General features: G+C 36.5%; 1 protein-coding gene across 2 annotated transcripts in view; it reads right to left on the minus strand.

Moving 5' to 3' along the window:
- Window positions 1-13,464, minus strand: part of GALNT13 (polypeptide N-acetylgalactosaminyltransferase 13) — a 230,149-nt gene that overhangs the window by 29,056 nt on the left and 187,629 nt on the right. For both annotated transcript variants that reach the window (XM_032217135.1, XM_032217127.1), the window contains exons 9-10: window positions 3,988-4,127; window positions 867-965 (exon numbers count right to left, since the gene is read on the minus strand). In XM_032217135.1, the coding sequence (XP_032073026.1) occupies window positions 867-965; window positions 3,988-4,127 (239 nt within the window). The remainder of the gene's footprint in view (window positions 1-866; window positions 966-3,987; window positions 4,128-13,464) is intronic.

Here is a 13,464-nt window from a genome sequence, read left to right on the forward strand (position 1 = left end):
ATTGCACTAAAATACTTTTATATAGTCAATGAAGCTTCTGACATCTACTTTCACTGAATTTGAAGTTGTGGGAAATCAAATACTGGTAAATTTAAAGTGAAATTAAGCTTTAGTTCTAAAGCAAAAATGCCAATGTTGAGTTAATTCGCTTTAAAACAATGGAAGAAAACCTCTCTGTACAATTCTTTTTTACTCCATTTCCTGTAATCTGTTATATATGGCCTAGAATTTGCACTTTTGTCTGAGAACTATCAAAATATAGTAGGAATAATGAGATTGCATTTGTCTAAGAAAAATGGGGATAATTACTTACTTTGTTCACTCAATACATAATATATCTTAAATCAAAGTCCAGCATAATATAGCACAATATAGGACAAGCTTATAATATAATTGGTGGAATATCAATGAAGCTTCAAACTGCTTAAACAGATATTTCATGAGTGTTTTTTGTTTTTTTACCAAATTTGATTTTATTTTATGTTGATTCACTTAGGAAAATAAGTATTATCTAAGCATTCAAATTTTGGGACAAAAATGGATCCATGCCATGTTTGAAACTATTCAAGTTCTAATGGAACAAAACTTAAAATGTTTAAAGTGTTCTAAGATAGGAACAATGAAACAATGAAAGAACAGCTTCATAGCAACTCTATCTGTAATGCACACAACCTCAAATATTCTTTTTTTAAATAAACTTAGTTTTTCCTATCCCTTACATGTGCATAGTTTCGACACACAGGTACAAAAGGACAGAAGCTGTTATTGTGATATTGTAATGTTTATTTTGTCACTCTCCCGGCTCCAACATTAATGTCTATATCAATGTGCAAAGCCTTAGAAATAATAAATAGGGTATAGTTTACCTGATTTCCTCCCATGCCATGACAATTGAATATGCCTACTTTTTCATTTTCCTTACGCCCCATGTTGTCTAAACATTGGTTTGTCTCAACATTTCTGATCTGTGGAGAAAAATAAAACCAAGTACATTTCATAATCATTATTACAAGATTTATAGTTAAGAAGAAAAAATAGCAGGAATGTAATGGTTTTTGAAATTATGTAAAATTTAGGATCATGCCAAATTACACGAACATGTTTATGCTAAAACTCATAACTCAGTATGAGTTAGTCTCCAGCAAGTGTGTCTACTCAGTGCCATGAGATGCCCTAGGAACCAGGCACATGTTATTTGTAAATAAAATAGTAAGTTGTGTTAACTGGAGTTTTGTCTAAAAAACAGCACCACCATTTTTATTCGTGCAGAAGAGATAATTTCTATTAAAACTATGCTTTCCAAAGTTCTGCTTTTGGAAAGTGACACTCCTAGATCAGAGGTGGGTTCCGGCTGCTGCTACTGTCAGTTCGCTCAGGGACGCACTGTGCGCAGGCTTGATGTGCGCTATGCGTGCATGCACAGTACTACAAAAATGCTTCTGCGTGTGGCGCCCCCGAGAGAACCAGATTGGGGGCGTGGCAGGCTGAGTTACTACCTACTTGACCGAACCGGGCCAAACCGGTAGGAACCCATCTCTGTCCTAGATAGCTTTCAATGAAAGATAACAAAAATAATGTACATTGAGCCCTATGTTAGTACTTACGTTACTTGCAAAAATAAAACTCTATTTGTTTCTCAGCATTCCTTATATTTTAGAAGACCTTCCCAACATTATCCTTGAAGAAAAGCTTCAGATCATATGAGCAACATTATCAATACAAACGAAATCTTTGCTAGATATTTCAGCCTGGAAAACATCTTATAGGTAATGCTGTTTCTTTTTGTGGAAAACAATTAAAGATTTTTTTGTATTCAATGCTGAGAAGCAGGCCCATTACAAAGCTAAAAATGCTTAAGACAATTAAGGTGGATAATTTTTTAAACTGAGAAAATTGGTAAACAGATAAAGGTAATGGATAGGCTATGGAATTTTGTGTAGATCATTGCTACTATCCTTCCTTGGGAAGCTTGCCAAGGCTTCATTAATTCCAATTCTCCACACAATTGCTTCTTACTTATATATCCTATCTTCTAAAGACACTGCAAGGTAATCCTTGCGAGTAATCCTCAGTTGCTGACCGTTAGCTTAGCATCCATTCAAATTTAAATTTACAACAGTATTGAAAATAGAGACTTATGAGTGGTCCTCAAAGTGGATGCTGTCAAAGCATCCTATGGTCATATGATTGCCATTTGTAGCCATCCCAGCCTGCTTCGGACAAATGTAGTGAATGGGGAAGCTGGCAGGAAGTAGCAAAGTCAATGGGGAAGCTGACAGGATGTTGCAAGTTGAAGTCATATGACTTGGCAAAAGGGACACATTTACGTTGATTGCAGCATCCCACGGTCACATGATCACTATTTGCAACCTTCACAGGGAGCTTCTAACAAGCAAAATCAGTGGGGAAGCCGACCGGGATTTGCAAGTTGCAATCCTATGACACCACGTTTAATGACCTAAACCAGGGGTCGGCAACCTTAAACACTCAAGAGCCACTTGGACCTGTTTCCCACAGAAAAGAAAACCCTGGAAGCCACAAAACCCTTCCCATGCCTGACTATTTCCTGAGCATCCACAAAACTAGCAAATGTAGTTGAATTAAAGGTTCTGTTTTCTTCTGAAACTTTTCTTTTCTTGGATTTATCCATGGTTGGCCTACTGGGGGTTGAAAAGCTCAATAAATTGCGTGCTGGCAGGTGTCACACATTGGCGGTTATGACACATATTTTGAGCGACAGGGAGCCGCAGCAGAGGGATCAAAGAGCCACATGTGGCTCCAGGGCCAAGGGTTGCTGACACCTGACCTACACTGATTTGCCTAATAACCCGCCATCAGAACTGATGGAACTGACCTTGTAAGTTGGTGCAATCACATGATATTGTGCTTAACAATTGTCACTTAGCAATGGACCTAACAGTCCCAATTATGGTTGGTAATTGATGACTACCTGTAAAAATGGCTAGTCTGGCAAGGAAGGTTATATAAGTAGATACAGGTGGAAAATTATCTTTCAATTTTTTTGCTCAGAACTCTTTCAAGGTACACCATCCCAGTGTTGTCCTTCCATTTGCTCAGACGTTAGACCACATCAATTTATTCAACATTACATGGTGTTTTCTGTGTGGTTGTAGCTCTAAGACTAAAGCCTGTTTTACATTTACAGTTGCATTCTTTTAGCAACTGTAAATGGCAGATTATAATGACCATCCTTTTATGAATATGGAGAAAAACTCTGGAATTTTTTATGCAGTTGAAAATGTCTATTTCAAATAGCAGCCACTGAGAAGAGAATCACATGAAATTTCTTTTAAATGTGAGTATGTTAAATAGGGAGCGTAAACTCAGTGTTAAAGTCAGATATCATATTTTGCTCCACTTCTTTCATTGACGGTAATGAACGAGTTCCAAGTTCTCTCGTGAAATGTCTATTAAATAAAATGTGAATACATATTCAGGCTACCCACTCCAAACATTTTTTAAAAAATAGATATTAAGATACATAATGTCTGAACTGTAGGCAGTTTCTGCCTAATCATTTGGACAATCCTTTTTATGAATCTGGACTTCAATGATTAGCTTTTTAGTAAAACAGAGCTAAAAGAATATAAAAAGAGATATTTATTTCTTAGGGGAAAAAATAGTACTTGATCAGGATTTGTTTATTAAGTAAAAAATGGGCAAGCTTCATTAAACTAGTTAAGGACTTCCTTCCAGCAGCTTTAAGATTTCATGCTTCATAATTTTCATTTCTGAATGTCAAAAAGATATCAATCGAGTAAAATGGTAATTATTATATGATAATGCTCTAGAAGATCTAGATGCTAACCAGACTGGTTTTAATTCTTGCTTTAAAAATTAATGTGAATGTTCTCAGTATAAATTGGGTATAAATTCAGGCCTAAATTAAATTACATTACTTATCTGAGATATTTTTCATTTTAAAAAAACACATTCTTATGCAATAACCCCCCCTCCCCTTCTTACCTCTCCAAGGGAGTAATAACGACGTGGAATCTGAGAATCTGGATACACATTTTCTAGGTACCATGAAAATGGTTTACATTTCAAATTTTCTCTCAATGCTTTTCTGACTGATACATCTCCGTAATCCACTTTGACAACTCCTATATTGTTAGGGGAGGAAAAAGAATATTCAATATCCTTTTAAACAGATCAAAGATACAGTTTTAGCACTTAATTATATACATTTTACAATAAACTATAAATATTACCTCTAAGTCAGTAAGGCATAAAGAATACACATAATGCTCTCTTCTTACACTGTCATGCTCAAATATTGCTCAAATATTTTGTTATATTTATATACCATCAGCAGTTCAATGTAATACATATAGCACTCCCTTCTCCAACTTTCTCAATGGCTAGAATTCTATGAGCTTAGTGAGTCTGAGAAAGAATGACTGCCTCTAAGTTACTCAGTGAGCCTCTTTGTATGAGAGTTCAGATAGTCCTCATTTAGTGACTGCAATTGGGACTGGCAACTTGATGATTAAACAAAGTGGTTGCTAAATGAAAAATAATGTGACCATGACTATGCGTACGGTTTTACTTCAGCTTTCCTTTGTTATTGTTAATCAAGTGTGAGAAGTATTAGGGTTAAGTTTCCAGAATTCAACTCACAAGGAAAATGAAAAAAATGGACAAATCTTATAGCCATTCCCTCCTCCCCCCCATTCTCTTGTCCTTTGAAATGATCACCCCAGACCTATGATGATTAACAACAAAGGAATTAATATTTGTACTACTAATATTTGTTTAGTAGCCCTGAAAGAGAGAAGTTATAAACAGAGAAATATGGATCAATGAAACTAACTCAAATTTTATAGTTCTTCAAGAGTTAAAATTTTCGCCCATCCCTCATGACACACACACATCTATTGCTGCATCCTGATGCTCTGGAGTGCCTGCCCCCCCATGGTACAACCCCACCCACCCCAGCTTGCTCTCCTGTGGTCCTATAGTTATAATGACACTTAGGATTGTACAATCCCTGTTGCGAAGAAATATAGTCATGTGTTTCTGTGTTTTGCAACTGTTTCACATCACTTTGAGGTGGAAATTCCACTCCGAATTGCCATTGTAACCTGACTAACTGCTTTCTGGTATTGCCTGCCTGCCTGCCTGCCTATCATCCATCCATCCATCCATCTCACTCACTCACTCACTCACTCACTCACTCACTCTCTCTCTCTCTCTCTGTCTGTCTGTCTGTCTGTCTGTCTGTCTATCTATCTATCATCTATCTATCTCTCTATATCTCTCTATATCTATCTATCTATCTATCTATCTATCTATCTATCTATCTATCTATCTATCTATCTATCTATCTATCTATCAATCATCTATCTACCTACCTACCTACCTACCTACCTACCTACCTACCTACCTAATCTATCTCCTTATTTGAAAATGTGTTACAGAACTGGAATATAGCAATATTTCATCCTCTACATCAGTGGTTCCCAAACTTTTTTAGTCCATCGCCCCCTTGGTGCTACAAACTGATCCTCAGTGCCCCCCACCCAGTGGTATCAACACTAGCTTTGCAACTTAACACCTTCCAAACCATTTGCATAGTCTTTAAGATTTGGTGGTCTAAATATCAAAAACAGTTGACTTACATCACACATCTAAGCAAAACTGAAGTACAATCTATTTTTCCTTTTTTTTTTAAAAAAATGTCAATTTTAAGATTTGTATTATTGTTTTCATCCACTCCCCATCCAAAAATGGCAAGAAACTCTGGTGACATTTTTTTAAAGCAACCATGGATAGAGAATTGCTCATACTTACCTTAATATTATTGGCCAAGTTTCTTATTGGCTATGCTAACCAAGAGGTGCTCCGGTCATTGTTAACCCTGCTGCAAAATTTATATGTGCACATACCCACACATACAAAGGCATACAATATAATCTTATCTCCTTCAGATTGCCAATTATTTTGCATAACACAGACATTCTGCCTTTAAATGCTTACGTGGTTTCAATGGCTAAACCTCTGCTCGCCGAACCAACTATTCAAAACCAGTAATTCCGCAAGGAGAAAGGATAGGAATGGGGATATTTCAAAAACTAAACACACATCCTAAAAGAAAATCCATGAACAGCATTGAGTGGAGCTTTTATAAGCTTTAGAATAAATGAGCTGGAAGGGACCTTGGAGGTCTTCTGGTCCAGCCCCCTGAGGTCTTCAAACTTGGCAACTTTAAGACTTGTGGACTTCAACTCCCAGAATTCTCCAGACAGCTAAGCTGGAGAATTCTGGGAGTTGAAGTCCACAAGTCTTAAAGTTGCCAAGTTTGGGGACTTGTGACCTATACTATAGTAGTATATACATATAGTATACTATACCTATATCAAAGAAAGCTCCTGTGAGTTTAACAACAAGGCTAGAAATGGAAGATTGCAATGCGAGCTCCCTCCTGCTAGTAATCCAAAGCTCCCTAACCAAAATCCACACACCAAAAGGGAGCGACCGCACTTCCGCTCATCACCCCCTCCCCCCAGTTACTTTTACCCAGCAGCGTCTCCGTGCAAAGGAAAAGGATAGCACGAAATATGTGACTGTTTTTTAAACCAGTGGCAAAGAGCTCTCTCACAAGCTCAACTAGAATTCGATTGGTGGGGTTTTTTCCCCCCGTAACAGCACCGTGCATGATCTCCCCGCCCACCGACCATTAAAAAAACCCATTTTACAAGCCAAGTCGGTTGGCTAAGACGCCAGTGGTGTTGGGGGGCGGGCGATTGAAGCGGAGCATGCTCCTCTCCTGGGAGGAAGGCGGTGATTGGAGGGGAGGGTGGTGATGTTGCTTAAAGGGAAACCCACAGCTATTTCCAGGTCTGTTTGGGTAATTTCGTCCTTCTGCCCGCGCCGATGGGTTTTAAACAGTCCATCTTCTGCTCAGAAAGTTTCTCCTTTCCATCTGAGAATGAGCTAAGGGGAAGTTACAAACCTAGGGGCGACGCCCTCTGCAGACAACACAATACACAATCTTTTTTTCCTCGCCCTGTTAGCGCCCCCCCCTGCTGCCGCCCCTTGCCTCTTAGCGCCCCCCTAAGTCATCCCAGGGGGTGGTACTGCCCCCTTTGGGAACCACTGCTCTATATCAAGCATTGCTAGCATAATTGATTATGATAATTAAGTTGTAATTCTGTTATGATAATTTACACAGGTAGTCATTTAATCACTGGTTGCTTAGCAACCATTCAAAGTTAAGACAGACTTCCCAGAGCTATGTACAGTCCCACACCCCAGTCACATGATTGCATTATGGGTACTTGCCAACTGGCTTGCATTTATGGCCATTTGCAGTGTCCCATGGTCCCATGACTGCATTTTGATGAGTTTTGCCAGTTTTTACCATTTACTTGGGATTCCCAGCAGAAACCCTCTTGTTTGCTTATTGATCGCCACAAAAAAAACACCTTGTATAATCAGGTGCAGTTACATGGTGACCCACTTAATGACTGCCATATTTTACGATCATAATTTCGTGTCAATTATAGTTGTAAGTTAAGGATTACCTGTATATATCTCAATAGACTAATTTTCTGACAAAATAATTGTGATCCCTGATTTTTAAAAAATATGATCTAAATTTTTATATATTTATACATATAGAGTTGCAGTTTTCACATTAATAATTGACCTCAGTGATACAAGAGTTTTTTTAAAAAAATATATTCAGATATCTGCAGATATTTGAAGGATATCAAAAACCAGAGAATTATATCAATGAGTCAGACATATTGCGTTCCAATGTGAACCCAATTGTTTGGAGGGAAGATTTATTTTCGACTTCTATGTGATCCAGAATGAGTGAGTGAGTGAATGAATGAATGAATGCCCCATCTGCATATGTATGCTAAAAGAATAACCAGAGAAAGGTAAATGCAGTCTTGATGACTGTGTTTGACATAATTCGGTAATTTCAAAGCAGACTTATCTTTGTCAATAAGAAATACATCTTATAATGAATGCAATTGCAATTTATGATGATCCAAGATCAAATATAATGAAATTGTGTATTAATAATGGTCCTACCTAAGCTTTAATCTCAACAAGATAAAGAGAGCAGACCAAGATGTCTCCAGACAGAAAAATAAAATACTCTACTTATAAAATGAAGAAACTGGAAGTGAGAAGACGAATGAATGATGAGGTAAAAAGATAACTAGAGTAGAACTTTGTGCATTTAGTTTTCTACCTGGAGAATTTTTTAATTCTCTGCCTTCTGAATCTGATTCTCAGAATCTCAAGCTTATTTTACCCAAGTATAATCAGATTTGTTTTTTTAAAAAAATCCTGAATTATGAGCTGACTGAAAGGTAGACCTGAAGCATGAAGTTTGAAGGGAAAAGAAAGGAAAATTTAATAGTACTGTAATCCTTTTCTGTAACTTAAATATTTTTAATTATTTCAAATGTTTACAACTGTATACATAACAAAGGAAAAATAATACAAGTTGTACTTGTAAAAAGATGCAAGAACATAAAGAAGAGAACAATGGGGGAAAGAAGCAAAATAACAATAAAATGTGGATTAATAATCAATAAAACTAAAATACCTTATGACCAACACATTCTAGTATATCATTAGAATCTTATATAATGTAACTATGTTTTTATGTTTACCCTTAGTATCCAGCAGATGGAACTGTTTTCTCATAGAAAGCCAATCTCTAGAAACACAAGAGGTTTTTATGATATTTGGGCATAAATTAGTTCTCAACAAGAAATTACATCTATTTTCATATCTAAGTTTCGAATAGTGAGTATTTTGATTTTTTTTAAGTTGAATTATATAGATGCATAAAATTAAATATTTCTCTATTTTTTCCCCAAAACTTTTGTTCCAGGATATACATGATCATTTAAAATTTGGAGATAAAGCTTCATAAATATTATTCATCCTGAATAATTTAATAGTAAGTGCTGAAAGAAACATTTAATTAATCAAAGGGAGTAGTAGAGGTAGGAGCTTTGCAGTAGACAACTCATTAAATGTTAAAATGAGGGTATTTAGCAACCAATTCCTATAGAAAGGTTTGTATGTGACAGTACCCTGTTTCCCTGAAAATAAGACCTCCCCTGATAATAAGCCCAATCGGGCTTTTGAATGCATGCGCTAAAATAAGCCCTCCCCCGAAAATAAGCCCTCCCCAAAAATATCGCAACAGAACAGCGGCCATGAGGTGACCACGCTCACCATCTCCTGCACCTCAAAAATAATAAGACCTTCCCAAAAATAAGGCCAAAAGGGTTCAAAAGAAAATAAGACCCTCTCTTATTTTCAGGGAAACATGATAGTTGTTTCATCTTAATTAATGATTTTGTTGTTCTCTTGTTTGCACAGAATCTAACCCTCCACACTAGGAAATACCTCTTTCCACAGCAGCCAAACAATAATGCCAGCTCTTGTATGGCTCCCCCAACTTGAAGTTTGACTCCAATCTCAATGTTAATATAATCACTGTTATTAAAACTATTAAAAATACTACACGTCTTCATTTCCAAAATCACAAGCAATTGTTTTGATGTATTGAAAAAGCCTTTAGGTCTTCACAAACCCAATAGTTTCATAGGCATACCATTATCTCCTAATTATTAATGGCCTCACTTATTTCTTATGACATGGAACGCCCTGTTCTGTAATTTTTGGTATTAGATCAAAGCAGACATGTCAAAATCATTCATGAATATGTAGGCTTGTGACAAACTAGGGGTGAAGAGAAATGTTTGAAGAATAGTTTCCAGGCAAAAAATAACTTCCATCATTGCTTCTTAAGTAGTTACCTGAATCAACTTCGAAATATTTCAAATTTATTCTACTCACTAGATGTTCTCTAGTCAATAAGGAAAAGAATATATAGAACCTCAGAAGGATTGATGTAAGAATACATATTTTTACTATATTTTCAGGCACCCTACCCCAGAAACTAAGAAACATTTACTTCTTCAGTACAGTTTCACTGCAGTTTCAAGTCCCAAGATTATGAGTTCCAGGAGAACATTGCCTTTGACCCAGGCAGTCTTCCTATGGGTAGCAAAACCATCTACATATATATGTAAATATTATAACTAAATGACAGAAATAAAATATAAAAGAACAATTACAGAGGGTTTCTTTTTACAATCATAAGTTAAGAGTACAAAATATGCCTCTTTTAATACCAGCAGAAAATAAAAATCCTCAATTTAATATCCTGCAGTTGTCTAGAATTATTTCCCGTGGTTTGTAAGAATTCTATCCTGTTTCTCTTTAATGCCATATGTATTTACCCTGTGTCTGCTAATCTCCAATAACTACATTCTCTGTGGGAATCTTATCCACAAAACAAAAAGTCTATCCAGTTACATCAAAAGACTTCAGTAATTCTCCTTTCAAGAAGAAAAAAGGACTCCAGCTTAAGTATTTGGGATCTGAGATCAGAGAATCTTCTTGTTAAATGTGATTGGGCAAAAATTGATTTGACATAACTGTACAATTATGCTACTTTGGCTCATTGAAACAAGGAAAAAGCTAGCGTTGATTTAATTCCAGAATAATCCTTATTATTCCATCTGGCTAACATAAATGAGACTTTATTAAAAGATGATGTGCTTTTAACATTGTAACTTATGTTTTATTCTGGACCAATGGATTCAAAACTAGTTTTTAAAATAAGAAGCATATGTGTATTTGTGTGTGCATACATCGGGGAGGTGGTGGGGAAATAATATATTATTATCTTTGCTACATTTATACCCCCTAACATCCACACTGACATGAAAATCAGAAATAATCCATTGCTCTACAGCATGGCTGTCAAATTCCCGGCCCATGAGCCGGATGCGTCACACGCTGGCCACGCCAACGCCTGGTTTAGCAAAGGGGGGAAAAGTCCAGATACATCACATGACACCACTGTGACATGAGTTTGACACCCCTGCTCTGCAGGTTTCCTTGACTTATGAACACAACTGTGAGCAGAATTTTTGTCACTAAGCAAAGTAGTTACGTGAGTCACACTTGATCTTATGGCATCTTTTGTCATGGCTGTTAAAGCCTATCACTGCAGTTGTTAAGTGAATTACACAATCGTTAAGCAAATCCAGTTTCCCTTATTGACTGATTGTTGGAAAATGGGAAGGTCACAATCACTGATCACATGACCTTGGGACATTGCAACTGTCCTAAATACATGCCAGTTGCCAAGTGCCCAAATTTTGATCATGTGACCATGTGGGTGCTGTGATGGTTGTTAAGTGCAAGGCCTGGTTGTAATAATGATACCAGAATAAAGTGACACACATCAACACATGTCACAAACAGAAATGCTTTTCGCTTTAACACATTTTGGCTATGTGGTTCCATGTATTTTTGTGTGTCTGTGTATATTTTTAAAAATCTTATAATGCTACAAAACATTTTCAGCAGTACTACAAGATTTTAAAAATGCACACACGTATACATGGAACCACATAGCCAAAATAAATTAAGGGAGGCTGCCAGGAAGAAATATATTTAAAGATCCGTCACATTGCTTGAAAGATTTTCCATGCCCAGTTGCTATTTTATGAACTATTGTGTTGATAAATTATTATTCTGTTTCATTAAACCTTCCTAACATGAGGAGCAAGAGAAAGATAACATGTTCCATTTTCAAATTCAATCTTTTTTTTTTTTTTTTGGTCAGCTTCTCCTGCTATACCAAACTGAATTCCTTTTCCACATTTAATTGGGTTGAAAGAAATAAAAAGAACACATATAAGAAATGGAAAGAGGGAAAAGTTAGGCAGATATTTGAGCCTGCAGTGGGATTTAGTTTTCAATGATTTCCATATGCACAGTCAGGAGAAAGATTTAAGGTAGATAACAGGACATTTGGAATTGAGCAGCAGAAAAAATAATTTGCAGTTGAACTACAGTATGTACAAAAAAATGAACATGTAATTGAAATGTATGAAGCCTTATTGAAGTTTGAAACAGAACAAGGGAAAGACTGCATGATAAAATAGACTAAGAATACAGTATACTGTTGGAACTGTAAAAAAATACACGGTTAAAGGAGTGACATTTACATTATGTTATAACCTAAAACAGAATGCCTATAAAATGCCTGTTGGTGTATAACTAACAAAATATTGAGATGGCTCCTCGGTAATACCTCCTCATCACCTAATCTCTTTTTATTGTTTTTGTGCCTTTTATAATTTTAAGATTTTAAATATTAATTTGAATATTTTTGTTTTTAACCTTGTTGTATGTTGCCTATAATCACTTGATTTTGAGATGGGCAGCTATGTGCAAATGATTTATAAATCAACCAGTCAATAATTTCAGAAACCTGGTCTACAATGTAAAAAGGTCTTTCAAATTTATGTTGGAAATATGGATAACTTAGTGCAGTGGTTCCCAAACTTGGCAACTTTAAGACTTGTGGACTTCAACTCCCAGAATTCTCCAGCCAGCAGAGTTGAAGTCCACAAGTCTTAAAGTTGCCAAGTTTGGGAACCACTGACTTAGTGAGTGTGGAGTTTACTCCCTGTTTGTATTTAGTAACTTGTCCTGCCAGTTTAGGGGTTTGCGTTAGGGTTAGGTTCGTCCTTGGTAGCTCCTAAATTACAGTATTATTTTCTGCTTGATTTTTTTTTTGCCTGATGTTAATCACTGCTTGAGTGTAGGTTGCTGGAGAGGATGTGTTTTGGGTCTGTTTGTGTTGTTTCTTTATTAGCTTCTTTAATTGGCTGTTATGAATGGCATATAAATGTGGTTTTTCTCTTGTGTCGATTGGTCCAAATAAAATTCCCGTTTGCAACTGACTGATGCTCATGGTGTTCAAGTCGTGCACCAGATGTTGTGATTACACCCAAGATGCTTGTTATTACTAGTACTGTCTTTGCTTTATTTTGCCACAGTTGTGCTACTTATTCTTATTATGGTCTATCACATAGTCAGCCAGATGTTTAGGCTAGACTGGCATTTTTATCCACTTAGCGAATCCTGCCCTAGGACCTGGGATAGGAAGATATTCTTCTTTGATGGTGTTAAAGGTATCGTTGCAGAATGTAAATTGTTTCAAGTAAAGTTAATTATTATTTTCTCCCTCTCCATGATCCTCAGATCAACAAACAAATGAACAAAGGACTCCTCCTCCTTGTCATCCGCTAACAAAATCAATTTTATTCTTCCAGGTGCTAAGTTCCATTTACTTAATAAATGTGCTCTCTAGAAATTGGCTTAAGTCTCCCTAAGCTGCTCTTAGCTCTCAGTAGGAAGCAATGCCCCAAGCACACAAAACAGGCAGGGAGTCACCCTAAGTAAACCATCATCGGTAACAAATAATCCAGAACAGCACTCAGGATGCAATCATCACTAACTCTTCTCTCCTGTATTCTTCCTTTTTCCTCCACCTCCCAACTTACCTGTTCATTTGATTTCTGAAGATGACACCCC

Source organism: Thamnophis elegans, chromosome 1 (genome assembly GCF_009769535.1).
Source record: "Thamnophis elegans isolate rThaEle1 chromosome 1, rThaEle1.pri, whole genome shotgun sequence".
Taxonomy (NCBI): Eukaryota; Metazoa; Chordata; class Lepidosauria; order Squamata; family Colubridae; genus Thamnophis; species Thamnophis elegans.